The 16073-nt window shown below is 40.1% G+C and overlaps 1 protein-coding gene across 2 annotated transcripts in view; it reads left to right on the forward strand.

Moving 5' to 3' along the window:
* The first annotated feature begins 228 nt into the window (after positions 1 to 228).
* Positions 229 to 16073, forward strand: part of ATR (ATR serine/threonine kinase) — a 117918-nt gene continuing 102073 nt past the window's right edge. For both annotated transcript variants that reach the window (XM_055569451.1, XM_055569452.1), the window contains exons 1-3: positions 229 to 435; positions 12840 to 12931; positions 14053 to 14202. In XM_055569451.1, the coding sequence (XP_055425426.1) occupies positions 377 to 435; positions 12840 to 12931; positions 14053 to 14202 (301 nt within the window). In that variant the 5' untranslated portion in view covers positions 229 to 376. The remainder of the gene's footprint in view (positions 436 to 12839; positions 12932 to 14052; positions 14203 to 16073) is intronic.

A 16073-nucleotide genomic window follows, 5' to 3' on the forward strand; every position in this document is an offset into this window, starting at 1 on the left:
CCACGCCCCTGTTGTCCCCAGATTCAGAAGTCTGGCTTCTCTGAGCCTCTGTGGCTGGGAGTGATAGAGCGGAGCAGCTAAAAACCAAAACTAGCAAATCTCGCCTGCCGGGCGCTCCAGGCTCAGAAAGAACCTTACCCGGGAAACCCGACCGGAGCGCGTCCCGCCCCTCGCCACGCCCCCTCACGGCCGCCAGGCCTCCCCCGGGTCCTACGCGGAAACGAATCAGACCTAGAGAGCTGACCGGCCGCGGCTTCCGGGAGGAGTTTTGGGCCCCGCGAGTCTCCGTCGGGCGCCGCGCCTCCTCATCAGAGGTAGTTGTGGAGACGCCAGGAGCCCGCCTCGTAGTAATTGAAGAGTGCAGCGCGTCCTCAGAATGGGCGAGCATGGCTTGGAGCTGGCGTCTATGATCCCAGCCCTCCGGGAGCTGGGCAGGTAGGGCCAGGCTGGCGTCTAACGTGCTCCTCCTCACCGGTCGCGCGCGTCCCGGCTCCGATCCCCTCAACCCCGACCGCGGCCCTTGTGGAGATGCTCCACGGCTGACTGGAGCGCTTCTCCCTCAGAGAGGCCGTTGAAAGGTCGCGGGGCGCGGGGAGTCGCCGCAGACCCGCGGGATACGGGTTGGAGGGGACGGGTCGTCTGTTGGTTCCACTTTACCTGAGCCGCGGGCGGGAGTTCTTTCCCCACCCCCCATCCCGATCCCCAGGGGATTGCCTCAGTGGCGGGAGGGAAGTTGCCTTCTGATCACTTTCTCGTCCCTTTCCTTCACTCATTTGCTTCTCAAAGCCTCGTCCCTTAGATAGGGTGCTTGCCCCCTGCACTTTCCCCAGTTCCTATACTTTATGATCACTGTTGGTATTTAGTATTTGGTATTGGTATTTAGCTTTTTGACCCAAAACTACCCTCGGAAGAAAAATCACTCGTTCTGATTTTGTGCAAGGAAGCCCAGTTGTTTTAAAAAGTTTCTAAATTAGACCATAGGCCATTCTGGAGATGGGACCTTTTCGTACTGATCATCCACTCTTCAAAACATTATTTTATTCAGAAATCCCAGGGATCTCCCACAACGTCCACAAAGCATAAATGTTCACAGAATGTTACTAAAATTTGAAGATAGCTTAGTGTTCCAGTTGCGAGTTGTTATTTCCTGTAAACGTCATGTCTGTTTGACTCTTTGTGACCCTGTGGACTGCAGCCTGCCAGGCTCCTCTGTCAATAGCATTTTTGTCCCCAGCCAACCAGGCTCCTTTATCCAAGGGATTTTCCAGACAAGAACACTGGAGTGGGTCTTCCCGACCCAGCAATAGAACGAACCCACGTTTCCTGAGTTGGCAGGTGGATTCTTTACCACCCAAGTAAAAGTAAGATTCTGTAAACGAGCTGCCGAAAGAGAGGGGACAGATGTCAGTGGCTGCTATCCCCCATTCAACACACACATAGCCTTTCCTAAACCTGGCCTGAAGACGAGAGACGGGGTTTTTGTTTGTTTAATTTTTATAATACACTGTGAATAGAAAATAAGTGGGCTTGTACCACGGCTGCAGTTGAACTGTCAATGGGAATAGTTGCTTTTCGATTTCTTAAACTGCTTGGAAACTTAGCACACAGCCACAACTGACGTTAATCCCATGGGATATTTAATTCCCTTTCTTTTTGCCATACATTTGTGTCTATCTCCACTTGTAGATCCTACAGACATTGACATTTAGTCTTCCTCAGTTACATAGATAGGAAGATATAAATGAAGGGACCATACTTATCTTAACTGAATCATCCTATTGTTGTGTGTATAATTTTTTCCCCACTTTGCATGAATGTTACAAGCATACTTGTGTTAACATTTTGTAAAGTAACATCTGCCTTTCTAAAATAAGATGAAGGCAAGTGTTCATATGGGAAACTGATATACAGATTTCATCTTTCAGGCTCAGTGTGAAGCTCAGTGTGTTTTCCCCGCCTTGCTTTTGGAACTTACTGATTATTACTTCTCTTCCCTTTTCTGTCTTCCTCTGTGATACTTGTTAATGAAAATAATAGTATCTTGGATTTGTTTATACTCTCTTTCATCAACAGAACTTAGGTTACCTTTTACTCATTTGTAGCCATTCTAATAGAAGGAGTAGAGAAACTGACACATAGAATTGTCTAGTAATAGTTCTTAATGATCATGATTTTTTCATTGCAACTGCTTCATTCACGCTTATTCAGTCTCCCAGTATCTCCATGATCTGGGAGAATGGAGCAGATACTATCACTTGATTAAGAAATGGAGTCATGAAAATTGAAGGATTAAAGTCAAAGAGATAGCAGTTATTGGAGCTAGGTTTCCAGAGTCAAGCCATCAAAGCTTTATTTTCCCATTCCCCACCCCCCCCTTTAATTGATCACACTGTTACATTTCTGAAAAAAGTAAGATGTTACCATTTTAATGTGTAGTCTCTTCTTCCTCTGTCTCTCAGGGATAAATTTTGCTCCTGTTTTTTGCTGGTTGAACTTTTTTTTCTCTGCATAGCCTTTCTGGTATTCTCATCCATTCTCCTGCCTTTGACTACCATCTGCTATTTGATGACTCCAGATGTGTGTCTCCAAACCATATTTCCTTCCTGTAGAACCAAAATGCAACTGTATATTGGCAGTTGTTAGTGTAACCCACTTGTTCCCTGGGTGTCCTGTGTACAGTTAAGACTCAATATATCCAGTACAAATTCTCCACATATCCCAACCTCTCCAAGCTTTTTTTTTTTAATTCTCTCATTTGCTGAGGTAGGGATATCTCAGTAAATGATGCCATGTTCATTCATTTTTCCAAACCAGAAATCTGGGCATCGTTCTTGACTCCATATGTGCTTTCGGCTGTATCCTTAGTCTTCTTTTCATCTTTTTTCTTTTTTAATATTCGTTTATTGTTATTTTATTTATTTTTGGCTGTGATGGGTCTTCGTTGCTGCACACAGCCTTTCTTCAGTTGTGGCGAGCTGGGGCTGCTCTCTAGTTGCAGTGTGAGGTCTTCTCATTGCAGAGGCTTCTCTTGTTGTGGAGCATGGGTTCTAGGTGTGTGGGCTGAGTAGGTGTGGCACACGGACTTAGTTGCCTCACAGCCTGTGGGATCTTATCAGACTAGGGATCAAACCAGTGTGCCCTGCATTGAAAGGTGGATTCTTAACCACACAAACCCCTCTTTCCATCTTATTCCTCAGTAACTTGTCTAGTCCCATGGCTTTAAATATTGCCTGTGTTCTGATAGGGTTTCCCAGGTGGTGCTAGTGGTAAAGAATTCACCTGCCAATGTAGGAGATGTAAAAGACGTGGGTTTGATCCTTGGGTCAGGGAGAGCCCCTGGGGGAGAGCATGGCAACCCACTCCAGTATTCCTGCTTGGAGAATCCCATGGACAGAGGAGCCTGGTGGACTATGGTCCATAGCATCAAAAATGAATCAGACATGACTGAAGTGACTTAGCACACATGCATGCATATGCTGAAGGCTCCCAAATTTATATCTCTAGCCCAAAGATATATGTTAGGTTCTTACTCAACATCTACACTCAGAAATTAAAATTAATATATTCAAAGCAGCACTTGTGATTTACTGTCCTTAAATCTGTTCCTTCCCAGGTTATTATAAATTTACCAACCAAAAGCCTAAGCGTTATCCTTAATTTTTTTTCCTTTATGCCTTAATAATCCATCAGCAAATCCTGTCCACCCTACCTTTAAAAAAACACTTTTCACCATCTCCACTGCTATCACCATAATTTCTTATCTAGACTATTAAAGTAATTTCCCAGTTAATCTCTTCATTTCTACTTTTACCCACTCACAGTGGATTTCCTACTCAGCAACCAAAGTGATTTTTACAACCATGAATCATATTGTAGATTATATAACATTATCCCCCTGCTCAAAATCTTCCCTTGGTTTTCCAGCATACTTAGAATAAAATCCAAACTCCTTCCGAGCGTCTCTAAGGTCCACCATAATCTGGCTTCTGCCTGCCTCTCCTCACAGCCGTGTATTCATCCCTTGCCCACTCTACTCCAATGACATTGGCCCTATTTTTAGAGTACACCAAGGTCATTCCTGCCTTCATCCTTTACACTTGTTGTTTCTTCTATCTAAACACTGGCTGATTCCATTCAGATATCATTTCCAAGGACCGTCTCTGACTTTCCTGTTTAAAATTACTTTGTAATCACAAAATATTTTCCAATAGTGATAGTTCCCATTAAAATGTTAAATGAGACAATGGGAGGGAGATGAGGGACTGGAGAACAGCAACATTAGCCACTAGAGAAGGTTTAGATGGTGAGAAGAAGCTCATAATGTGAAACTGAGAGGAGAAGTGTCTGAGATGGAATAGGAAATACAAAGATCCCTAGGTGGGAATAAGCCTGCTTTGTAAAGAAGAGGAAGAAGCCTGGAACATAGGGAGCAAAGAGGAGAATAGTATTAAGGATGGAGGGGTACGCAGAGACCAGATACTTTAGCATTTTATAGGGTAGACTTTAAGTTCAATAGGAAGCCATGGAATTAACATAATTGAATTCATGTTTTTAAAACATGTAAATTCATTCACTTACTTAGAATCTTTTGCAGTCCCATCGCCTTCTGCCAGAGTCCAACTCCAGCAGCCAGGGATTCAACCTGAAGGGGTGAGCGGTGTCGGCGAGAAACTGAGGCAGCCTCTCAGTTTTCTTGGACTGCCTGTTTATTTCAAGCTTATGATTCTTTTTTATACTTTTACAAAAGCATTAGGTCAGAGGTTTGATATTTTTAGTTCCCATTGACCCAAATTTATTTTTCTCCAAAAATCATTGTTGCCTCTCAAAAGGAGTTCCTTCCTCAGTGATTTTCTTATCTACTTTTTCTCATGTGTCCTTGTGAATACACTGTAACTCATGCTAATGTCTGGGCTGCATACCACATTCCTCAGTTTATTTCTTATCTAAGTCCTGTTTGCCCCTAGTATCCTAAGCTCACTGTTTCTTAGGGCTTCTAGCTAATAATATCTCTAAAGTCCCTAATTTCTATAAGCTATAGTAGAATATACTAACATTACTGCATCCCTTAAATCTTTAGCTTCTAACTATTTTAATTATTCCTAAGCCCTAAATTCAGCAAACTCCTTTGCCATAACACTTTCCTCACAAATAGGCTTCAGATAGTAATCCCTCCCATGGTCTCAAGCTGCGGCCTGTGTGCTCACCCTGGAACACTTTTTTGTAAAAGTCCTTGAACAAATGTCAGTGATTAACTTTATGAATTATTCTCTGAGCACAGCTGCAGAAGGCTTTATGCCTTCTCATGCTCCTCTCAAAAACAATAAGCACCTTAATATTCTCTTCAGTCAACTCAGCCGAGGAAAGGGAAAAACAAGTCAGAATCACAAAGCCTAACTCCTTCATTCCAGGTCCACGTCTACAGAACAAAGGGAGGGGGTTTAGGGCCATGCCTCCATTTTGTCAGTAATGCCTAAAGCGGCTCCTGACAGCCTTCAGTACAGAATTCAAACTCCATAGTCGGTTCTTTGAGCTTTGACCTTATCGTCCCTCTTCAGCTTCATTTCCAGATAATGCCTCCCTGGTCTTTGGCCATGCAGACCCGCTGACAGTTTCTAGAGCAGCTTGTGTTCTTTTTCCTGAGCCTTTACACGTTTCCTCCGCAGGAATACCCCTCTTCCTTCCCTTATTTTACCTGCCTAGTCCCCTAGGGATTCTACTTTGTGTCACCTCGTCCAGGGAGCCTTGACTCCTCCAAGGGCCTTGACTCCTCCAGGTCCTGCTCAGAACTTAGAGTCCCTTCTATGTTCTGTCTTGGCTGTATTAACTCTTAACCACACTGTGTTAAAATTGCCTTTTTACTTTTTTCTCCTTTAAACTACTCATTGGTTTAGAGCAGATACATCAGTTCAGTTCAGTTGCTCAGTTGTGTCCGACTCTTTGCAACGCCATGGACTGCAGCATGCCAGGCTTCCCTGTCCATCACCAGCTCCCGGAGGTTGCTCAAACTCAATGTCCATTGAGTCGGTGATGCCATCCAACTGTCTCATCCTCTGTCGTCCCCTTCTCCTCCTGCCTTCAATCTTTCCCAGCATCAGGGTCTTTTCTAATGAGTCAGCCCTTTGCATCAGGTGGCCAAAGTATTGGAGCTTCAGCTTCAGCATCAGTCCTTCCAGTGAATATTCAGAACTGATTTCCTTTAGGATTTACTGGTTTGATCTCCTTGCAGTCCAAGGGACTCTCAAGAGTCTTCTGCAACACCACACTTCAAAAGCATCAACTTGGTAAATACATGGCATCTTCGTTTTCCTGACATTTGATGCTTGCCCAGGCGAAGTGCTCAACTGTTTGTTAAATGTATCCAAACTCTATGTGATACTAAAATTACCACCCAAATATTATTGTATACTTTTGAAAAAGTATGCCCTCTTCAGTTCAGTTCAGTTCAGTCCCTCAGTTGTGTCTGACTCTTTGCGACCCCATGAATCGCAGCACACCAGGCCTCCCTGTCCATCACCTAATGTCGAGGTTGCAAAATAAGAAATGCTTACCCTCCCATGAATTTCTTTATTCCAATAGTACATCTAATAAATGATAATCACTTCACCTTTATAAACTGATTTTTTTAAATTATGCAAATGACACATGAATGCATAGTCTTTTTTACAGACTTAGACTTTATAGGAAACTCTCACCACCACCCACAATCCCAGTTCCTCTTCACCACAGACCTCCTCATTCACATTTTTAAGTGACACTTGTCAAATTATACTTGGTTTATGATAAAATCTCCTGATTTTGTCTAAAATAAGTCATGTTACCTTGTAATTTCAGACTTGAAAATTTTTTGGTTATATTAAATCTGTGATGTCCTATAGTATACTATAGACACCAACTTTATGTGGCCACTGAGCATTTCACATGTGTCTAATCTAAAATTGAGATATGCTATAAATATGAGATACTAGGTTTCAAAGACTTAGTTCCCGAAAGGAGTATAAACAATCTCATTAATAATTTTTATATTGATTACATTTTCAGATAATATTTTTGACATATTATTGTAATGAAAATTGCCTGTTTCTCTTTACATTCTTAATGTGATTATTAGAAAATTTATAATTATGCATGTGGCTTGCATTATATTTCTATTGGCCAGTTCTGATTTAAATAATAAGATAAATAACACAGTTTTTTCTCTTTCATGTATAACTACTTATTCTTTGATTCTGTGTGCCTAAGGTTTACATTATTTGTAAATATTTATTATTTCATTTAATGGTTTTTTTTGTCAAACAGGACACAATTCTAGGTGGGGTGTAGGCAATGCAAAGAGAATTAAAAGACAGTTTCTCTTCTGCAGCAGCTTATGGTCTCTTGGTAGTGCAGAAATTCATAGAGAAACATAATCTCCCACCTCTAGGATCCTATGGTCTATTGGTAGATATTCCGCAGGTTCGGAAAAGATTATACATTAAGGATGAAGGAGGCATAAGATTCAGAAAGATTCTTATGAACCACTGATTCATTCAACAAAGTTTTTTGGACTGTTTACTATGTATCGGGACCATTTCCATCATGGCAGTTATATACTGTAGATGCCTTGGGTCCTGTATGTAATCAGTTATAATTGGATTCCCCCAAAATAAAGAGACCAAATTGCCAACATCTGCTGGATCATCAAAAAAGCAAGAAAGTTCCAGAAAAATATCTATTTCTGCTTTATTGACTATGCCAAAGCTTTTGTGTGGATCACAATAAACTGTGGAAAATTCTGAAAGAGATGGGAATAACAGACCACCTGACCTGCCTCTTGAGAAATTTGTATGCAGGTCAGGAAGCAACAGTTAGAACTGGACATAGAACAAAAGACTGTTTCCAAATCAGGAAAGGAGTACGTCAAGTCTGTATATTGTCACCCTGCTTATTGAACTTATATGCAGAGTACATCATGAGAAATGCTGGGCTGGAAGAAGCACAAGCTGGAATCAAGATTGCCGGGAGAAATATCAATAACCTCAGATATGCAGACGACACCACCCTTATGGCAGAGAGTGAAGAGGAACTAAAAAGCCTCTTGATGAAAGTGCAAGAGGAGAGTGAAAAAGTTGGCTTAAAACTCAACATTCAGAAAATGAAGATCATGGCATCTTGTCCCATCACTTCATGGGAAATAGATGGGGAAACAATGGAAACAGTGTCAGACTTTATTTTTTGGGGCTTCAAAATCACTGCAGATGGTGACTGCAGCCATGAAATTAAAAGACGCTTACTCCTTGGAAGAAAAGTTATGACCAACCTAGATAGCATATTCAAAAGCAGAGACATTACTTTGCCATCAAAGGTCCATCTAGTCAAGGCTATGGTTTTTCCAGTGGTCATGTATAGATGTGAGAGTTGGACTGTGAAGAAAGCTGAGCGCCGAAGAATTGATGCTTTTGAATTGTGGTGTTGGAGAAGACTCTTGAGAGTCCCTTAGACTACAAGGAGATCCAACCAGTCCATTCTGAAGGAGATCAGCCCTGGGATTTCTTTGGAAGGAATGATGCTAAAGCTGAAACTCCAGTACTTGGGGGCACCTCATGTGAAGAGTTGACTCATTGGAAAAGACTCTGATGCTGGGAGGGATTGGGGGCAGGAGGAGGAGGGGACGACAGAGGATGAGATGGCTGGATGGCATCATTGACTTGATGGATTGAGTCTGGGTGAACTCCTGGAGTTGATGATGGACAGGGAGGCCTGGTGTGCTGCGATTCATGGGGTCGCAAAGAGTTGGACACGACTGAGCGACTGAACTGAAAAATAAAGCCTCTCACTGTTTCCAGTGTTTCCTCATCTATTTGCCATGAAGTGATGGGACAAGATGCCATGATCTTAGATTTCTGAATGTTGAGCTTTAAGCCAACTTTTTCACTCTCCTCTTTCACTTTCATCAAGAGGCTCTTTAGTTCTTCTTAGCTTTCTGCCATAAGGGTGGTGTCATCTGCATATCTGAGGTTACATATTTCTCCTGGCAATCTTGATTCCAGCTTGTGCTTCATCCAGACCAGTGTTTCTCATGATGTATTCTGCATATAAGTTAAATAAGCAGGGTGACAATATACAGCCTTGACGTACTCCTTTCCTGATTTGGAACCAGTCTGTTGTTCCATGTCCAGTTCTAACTGTTGCTTCCTGACCTGAATACAGATTTCTCAAGAGGCAGGTCAGGTGGTCTGTTATTCCCATCTCTTTCAGAATTTTCCACAGTTTATTGTGATCCACACAGTCAAAGGCTTTGGCGTAGTCAATAAAGCAGAAATAGATGTTTTTCTGAAACTGTCTTGTATTTTCGATGATCCAGCGGATATTGGCAATTTGATTTCTGGTTCCTCTGCCTTTTCTAAAACCAGCTTGAACATCAGGAAGTTCACGGTTCATGTATTGCTGAAGCCTGGCTTGGAGAATTTTGAGCATTACTTTACTAGCGTGTGCTGTTGCTGCTGCTAAGTTGCTTCAGTTGTGTCCGACTCTGTGCAACCCCATAGACGGCAGCCCACCATGCTCCCCGGTCCCTGGGATGAGTGCAATTGTGCGGTAGTTTGAGTATTCTTTGGCATTGCCTTTCTTAGGGACTGGAATGAAAAGTGACCTTTTCCAGTCCTGTGGCCACTGTCCAGTTTTCCAAAATTGCTGGCATATTGAATGCAGCACTTTCACAGCATCATCTTTTAGGATTTGAACTAGGTCAACTGGAATTCCTTCACCTCCACTAGCTTTGTTTATAGTAATGCTTCCTAAGGCCCACTTGACTTTGCATTCCTGGATGTCTGGCTCTAGGTGAGTGATCACACCATAATCATCTGTGTTGTGAAGATCTTTTTTGTATAGTTCTTCTGTGTATTCTTGCCACCACCTCTTAATATCTTCTGCTTCTGTTAGGTCCAAACCATTTCTGTCCTTTATCGAGCCCATCTTTGCATGAAATGTTCCCTTGGTATCTCTGATTTTCTTGAAGAGATCTCTACTCTTTCCCATTCTATTGTTTTCCTCTATTTGTTTGCACTGATCACTGAGGAAGGCTTTCTTATCTCTCTTTGCTATTCTTTGTAACTCTGCATTCAAATGGGTATATCTTTTCTTTTCTCCTTTGTTTTTTGCTTCTTTTCTTTTCACAGCTGTTTGTACGGCCTTCTCAGACAGCCATTTTGCTTTTTTGCGTTTCTCTTTCTTGGGGATGGTCTTTCTCCCTGTCTCCTGTACAATGTCACGAACCTCCGTCCATAGTTCATCAGGCACTCTGTCTATCGGATTTAGTCCCTTAAATCTATTTCTCAATAGATTTAAATAGATTTCTTAATAGATTTAAATCTACTCCTGAGAGTACTTTGCAGCAAATTCCAGACATCATTTTATCAATCAGATCAGATCAGATCAGTCACTCAGTCGTGTCCGACTCTTTGCAACCCCATGAATCGCAGCACGCCAGGCCTCCCTGTCCATCACCAACTCCCGGAGTTCACTGAGACTCACGTCCATCAAGTCAGTGATGCCATCCAGCCATCTCATCCTCTGTCGTCCCCTCCTCCTCCTGCCCCCAATCCCTCCCAGCATCAGAGTCTTTTCCAATGAGTCAACTCTTCACATGAGGTGGCCAAAGTACTGGAGTTTCAGCTTCAGCATCATTCCCTCCAAAGAAATCCCAGGGCTGATCTCCTTCAGAATGGACTGGTTGGATCTCCTTGCAGTCTAGGGACTCTCAAGAGTCTTCTCCAACACCACAGTTCAAAAGCATCAATTCTTCGGCGCTCAGCCTTCTTCACAGTCCAACTCTCACATCCATACATGACCACAGGAAAAACCATAGCCTTGACTAGATGAACCTTTGTTTGCAAAGTAATGTCTCTGCTTTTGAATATGCTGTCTAGGTTGGTCATAACTTTCCTTCCAAGGAGTAAGCGAAATACCACTATTTCTAGAGTGTAAAGACTTTTTAGACATACCACAATACCATTTTCATACCTAAAACTTTAATTTCTTAAAAACATCAAATATCTAGGCTGCTCAAATTTTCTCAGTTGTCATTTATAGTTTGCTATTTTTATTCTTGATTCAGAATCCAATGTAGGACTAGCCACTGTACTTAGTCGATACGGTTCTTAAGTTTTCATTAAAGGTTTCTTCTCTCTTTATTCCCTTGGAATTTCTTTGTTGAAGAAACTGTTTTCTTTTGATTTTTCTAGAAGTCTAGATCTATTCAATAGAAATATGAAGGCAGTCACATATATAATTGAAAGTTTCTCACATTACATAATGGAAATAGGTGAAATTAATTTTAGCAATATATATTATTACCATATTGTATATATCACTTATATATGGAATTTAAAATACAACACAAATGAACTTATTTATGAATCAGAAACAGACTCACACATAGAGAACAGACTTGTGGCTGCCAAAGGTGGGGAGCAGGGGAGAGTTGGATGGGAGTTTGGGACTAGCAGATGCAAATTATTATATACAGATGGATAAACAACAGCATCCTATTGTATAGCACAGAAAGCTATATTGAATATCCTGTAATAAACCATAATAGAAAATAATATGGAAAAGAATATATGATAACTGATTCACTTTGCTGTAAACCACAAACTAATACAATGTCATAAGTTAATTATGCTTCTATTAAAATAAAAGAAACTAAAGAAACCCAACATATATTATTTAACTCAGTATATCCAGATGTTATCATTTTAACATGTAATTAATATAACATTATTAATGCAGTATTACACATTTTTGGTAGTGAATATTCCAAATCCAATGTGTATTTCATACTTGTAGCACATCTCATTTTGGACTAGCTATATATCAGGTTCTCAATAGCGTGTGGTAAAGGTTTACCATATTGGGCAAGACAGGTCTAGACTTTGCAGATTGTATACTTTGCAGAATACTATCAGTGTCAACATTAAAACTAAACACATTTGGTAAGTTCAACTTTAGAGAATTTTTTACAGATGAAATCGTGAGTCCCTTTAAGGGTTGTTGTTCATTCGCCTAGTTGTGTCCAACTGTTTGTGACCCCATGGATTGCAGCACGCCAAGCCTCCCTGTCCCTCATCATCTCCCAGAGTTTGCCCAAGTTCATGTCCATTGCATTGGTGATGCCATCCAGCCATCTTATCCTTTGACACCCTCTTTCTTTGTTCCCTCAGTCCCTGCCATCAGGGACTTTTCCAGAGTTGGCTGTTCACATCAGGTGACCAAAATACCAGTGCTTCAACTTCAACATCAGTCCTTCCAATGAGTATTCAGGGTTGATTTCCTTTAAGATTGCCTAGTTTGATCTCCTTGCTGTCCAAGGGACTCTCAAGAGTCTTCTCTAGCACCACAGTTCAGAGGCATTAATTCTTTGGTGCTCTGCCTTCTTTACAGTCCAGCTTTCATAACCCTGTGTGACCATTGGGAAGACCATAGCCTTGACTGTTTGGACCTTTGTTGGCTGAATGATGTCTCTGCTTTTCAACACACTGTCTAGGTTTGTCATAGCTTTCCTGCCAAGAAGCAATTGTCTTCTGATTTCCTGGCTGCAGTCACCATCCACAGTGATTTTTAGAGCCCAAGACGAGGAAATCTGTCACTGTTTCCACCTTCTCCCCTTCTATTTGCCATGAAGTAATGGGGCTGGATGCCATGATATTAGTTTTTTTAATATTTAGTTTTAATCTGGCTTTTTTAGTCTCCTCCTTCACCCTCATCAAGAGGGTCTTTAATTCATCTTCACTTGCTGCTGTTAGAGTGGTATTATCCATGGTATCATCCCTTTAAGGGTTAAAAACATTTTATTTGTGTTTTAGTGCCAGTCCAGAGGAATATAATACTGTTGTACAGAAGCCAAGACAAATTCTATGTCAGTTCATTGACCGAATACTTACAGACGTAAATGTTGGTAAGAAAAAGTTATTTCTGATATAAATCATAATTGTTTTCTTTTTCATGTATACACATTATAGTAGCATTTTTCTCCATGTAGCTTTAGATATATAGTTAGGACTTACGATAGTTACTTGTTGTTGTTCATATTAAAGTATGTATTACTTATTATATAATGTGATTTACACTTTTAAAACAATTCTGTTTTCCTCATTGTTATCTAGATAGTGCTTGCCATGATTCTTCTTTGATATATGAATTATTTTAAATAAAAATATTTGGCAAGTTCTCTTTTAGATAGGTCTTATGTCAGTGGTTGGAAAACAGCAAATGCCATTTTAAGAAACTCTTTGTATAAGAGTTGGCCACTTTGTCAATGAAAGGTAATAAGATTCTGTGAGTTGTTGAATCAACTATTTACTGTTTGTGACGATCTAAAAGACAAATCCTACCAACTTGGTAAGATGGTATCATATGTGCCATGTCTGTTGAAATTACATGGAAGGGACAATCTGGAGTGGCATGTGGCTCATGATTTATAAATTTAATTCCAAATTTGACATAGATTTTAAGAATTACAATAGGCATCTAGCCTTTCTTTTTCAATCAGTAAAATTTTGAGTTCCTGAAAAATAACAAAGGACTACTGAGTACTTGCAAAATGTGTTTTTATATGGTTCTCCATCTGTTTAGACCACTTGTCCTTACCGTCTCTGTTTGACCAACTTCTCATCATCTAGGAATCAACTCCTTCACAGGCTCTTTCCAGACCCTTGTTTCATTTATTGTAGATTAGTGTAGTTAACACATCATATTATTGATATAATTACTAGTTTATTTGTCTGACTCCCTCATCTGATTGTTAGGGGTTTTTTTTTAATCCTCAGATTTTAACACAGTGCCAGGAATATTATAGGCCTATAGCCTACATGTTTGGTAAATGGATATATGATAGATGAGTACATGTGATTATTAAACATTTAAAATTAGGAAGATAGGATTGTAGTGTTTAGTCCCATGAATTTATCATAAGCACTATGTTGGACATAATTCTTGTCACCAGAGACTAGTTTCTTAACAAAAAAACTGCCATTTAATTTGTTATGACTTTTTAAAATGAATCTTTTGTTGTTTTAGTTGCTCTGGAACTTGTGAAGAAAACTGACTCTCAGCCAACCTCTGTGATGTTGCTTGATTTCATCCAGCATATCATGAAGTCATCCCCACTTATGTTTGTAAATGTGAATGGAAGCCATGGGCAAAATGAAGCCAAAGGCAGTTGTATTGGTCAGTTCTGCTGTTTGTACATTTATTTTTGATCTCTTTTATGAATTCTGCCTCTTCTACTCTCCTGAAATGTCACAAACACATTGTTATGCGTATTTTGGTCAAATTTGCTATAAGTTGAGGGAGCAAAATGGTTTTATTTCATGCATCCTTGTTTTCTTTTATTATGAACTAGATACCACAAATGGAGCAGAAGTAACTGAATATGTTTATATGCCATTGAACATTTAAGCAGTTTTCTTTTTTCTGTTTTTGATAATGTCTTTTTCTTAGATCGTGCATTAGCAAACCATGGCTCATAGACTGGCTGCCTGTTTCTGGAAACAAAGTTTTGTTGGAACATAGCCATGATCATTCAATTATGTATTGTCTGCAGCTACTTCAAAGGCAACTGAGTAGTTGACATGGAGATCATATGGCCCTTAAGCCTGAAATATTTCATATATGGCCCTCATGCCTGAAATATTTCATATTTGGCCCTCTCAGAACAAGCTTACTACTCCCATTCTGGATGTTGAAACATTTTTCCAGGCTTTTCTCCTTATTCTCACTACTTTTGTCCTTTTGTTAGCTTCATCATAAAGAGATGTAAAGCAAATATCTTTTTTTCTGTACAATGCATAGAGTATTTAAAAATTTTTTGCTTGAATCTTAAGAGTCAACTTTGATAGTATGTTCTCTAAAAAGTCTTTTCTGACCATTACTGATGGTCTATGCTAGGACTAGCTTAGTTACTCTTTCTTTATGCTGTGTTAATACAAAGTGTTCTACATTTCTTCTGTCATGGTACGTATTAAACTATTAATACATTATCAGTTCAGTTCAGTCGCTCAGTCGTGTCCGACTCTTTGCGACCCCATGAATCGCAGCACACCAGGCCTCCCTGTCCATCACCAACTCCCGTAGTCCACCCAAACTCATGTCACTCGAGTCGGTGATGCCATCCAGCCATCTCATCCTCTGTCATCCCCTTCTCCTCCTGCCCTCAGTCCCTCCCAGCATCAGGGTCTTTTCCAATGAGTCAACTCTTCGCATGAGGTGGCCAGAGTATTGGAGTTTCAGCTTCAGCATCAGTCCTTCCAATGAACACCCAGGACTGATCTCCTTCAGAATGGACTGGTTGGATCTCCTTGCAGTCCAAGGGACTCTCAAGAGTCTTCTCCAACACCACAGTTCAAAAGCATCAATTCTTCGGTGCTCAGCTTTCTTCACAGTCCAACTCACATCCATACATGACCACTGGAAAAATATAAATACTTGTTAATCTATAGTCTTTGCTACACTGACTTTTAAACAACAGGTTATAACCCATTTAGTGGGTATTAAAGATGAAATATAATTGACTAGAAATATCATAGTACATTGCAGATAAGTAATATTTTATTAAACTTTTATCATTTATTAAATAAAATAATATGCATATTTATGCTACACTGTGATATAAAATATATCTCTTAGTTGCAATTTAAAAGTTCAGGAAATTATATTGTAGGATTTAGGAGGACAAGACTATGACTGATTTGTTCTTATGTATCTAAGGCAGAGTCACCATTCAATAATATTTGTGGGAATGATAACTATATATTGAGCATTTAGTTAACTTTGGGCACTATGCAGAAAATTTCATATATATTATCTTACTTGGTCGGGGTAACATAAAGTAAATGTCATTGTCCCCTTTTCAAAATGAAGTTATAGAAGTTTAGAGAAATTAAAAGTTCACACAACTACTAAGTGGAAAGCTGGAATCTTGTCTGACTCCAAATTGGTATTCTAAATTATTATAATATGTTTCCATTGTGTAGGGAATGTTTTAGACTATTTTGTCAATGAAGTTTATACTTTAAAAATAAATCAAGCATTTAGCAAAT

This window comes from Bubalus kerabau, chromosome 2 (assembly GCF_029407905.1).
Source record: "Bubalus kerabau isolate K-KA32 ecotype Philippines breed swamp buffalo chromosome 2, PCC_UOA_SB_1v2, whole genome shotgun sequence".
NCBI lineage: Eukaryota > Metazoa > Chordata > Mammalia > Artiodactyla > Bovidae > Bubalus > Bubalus kerabau.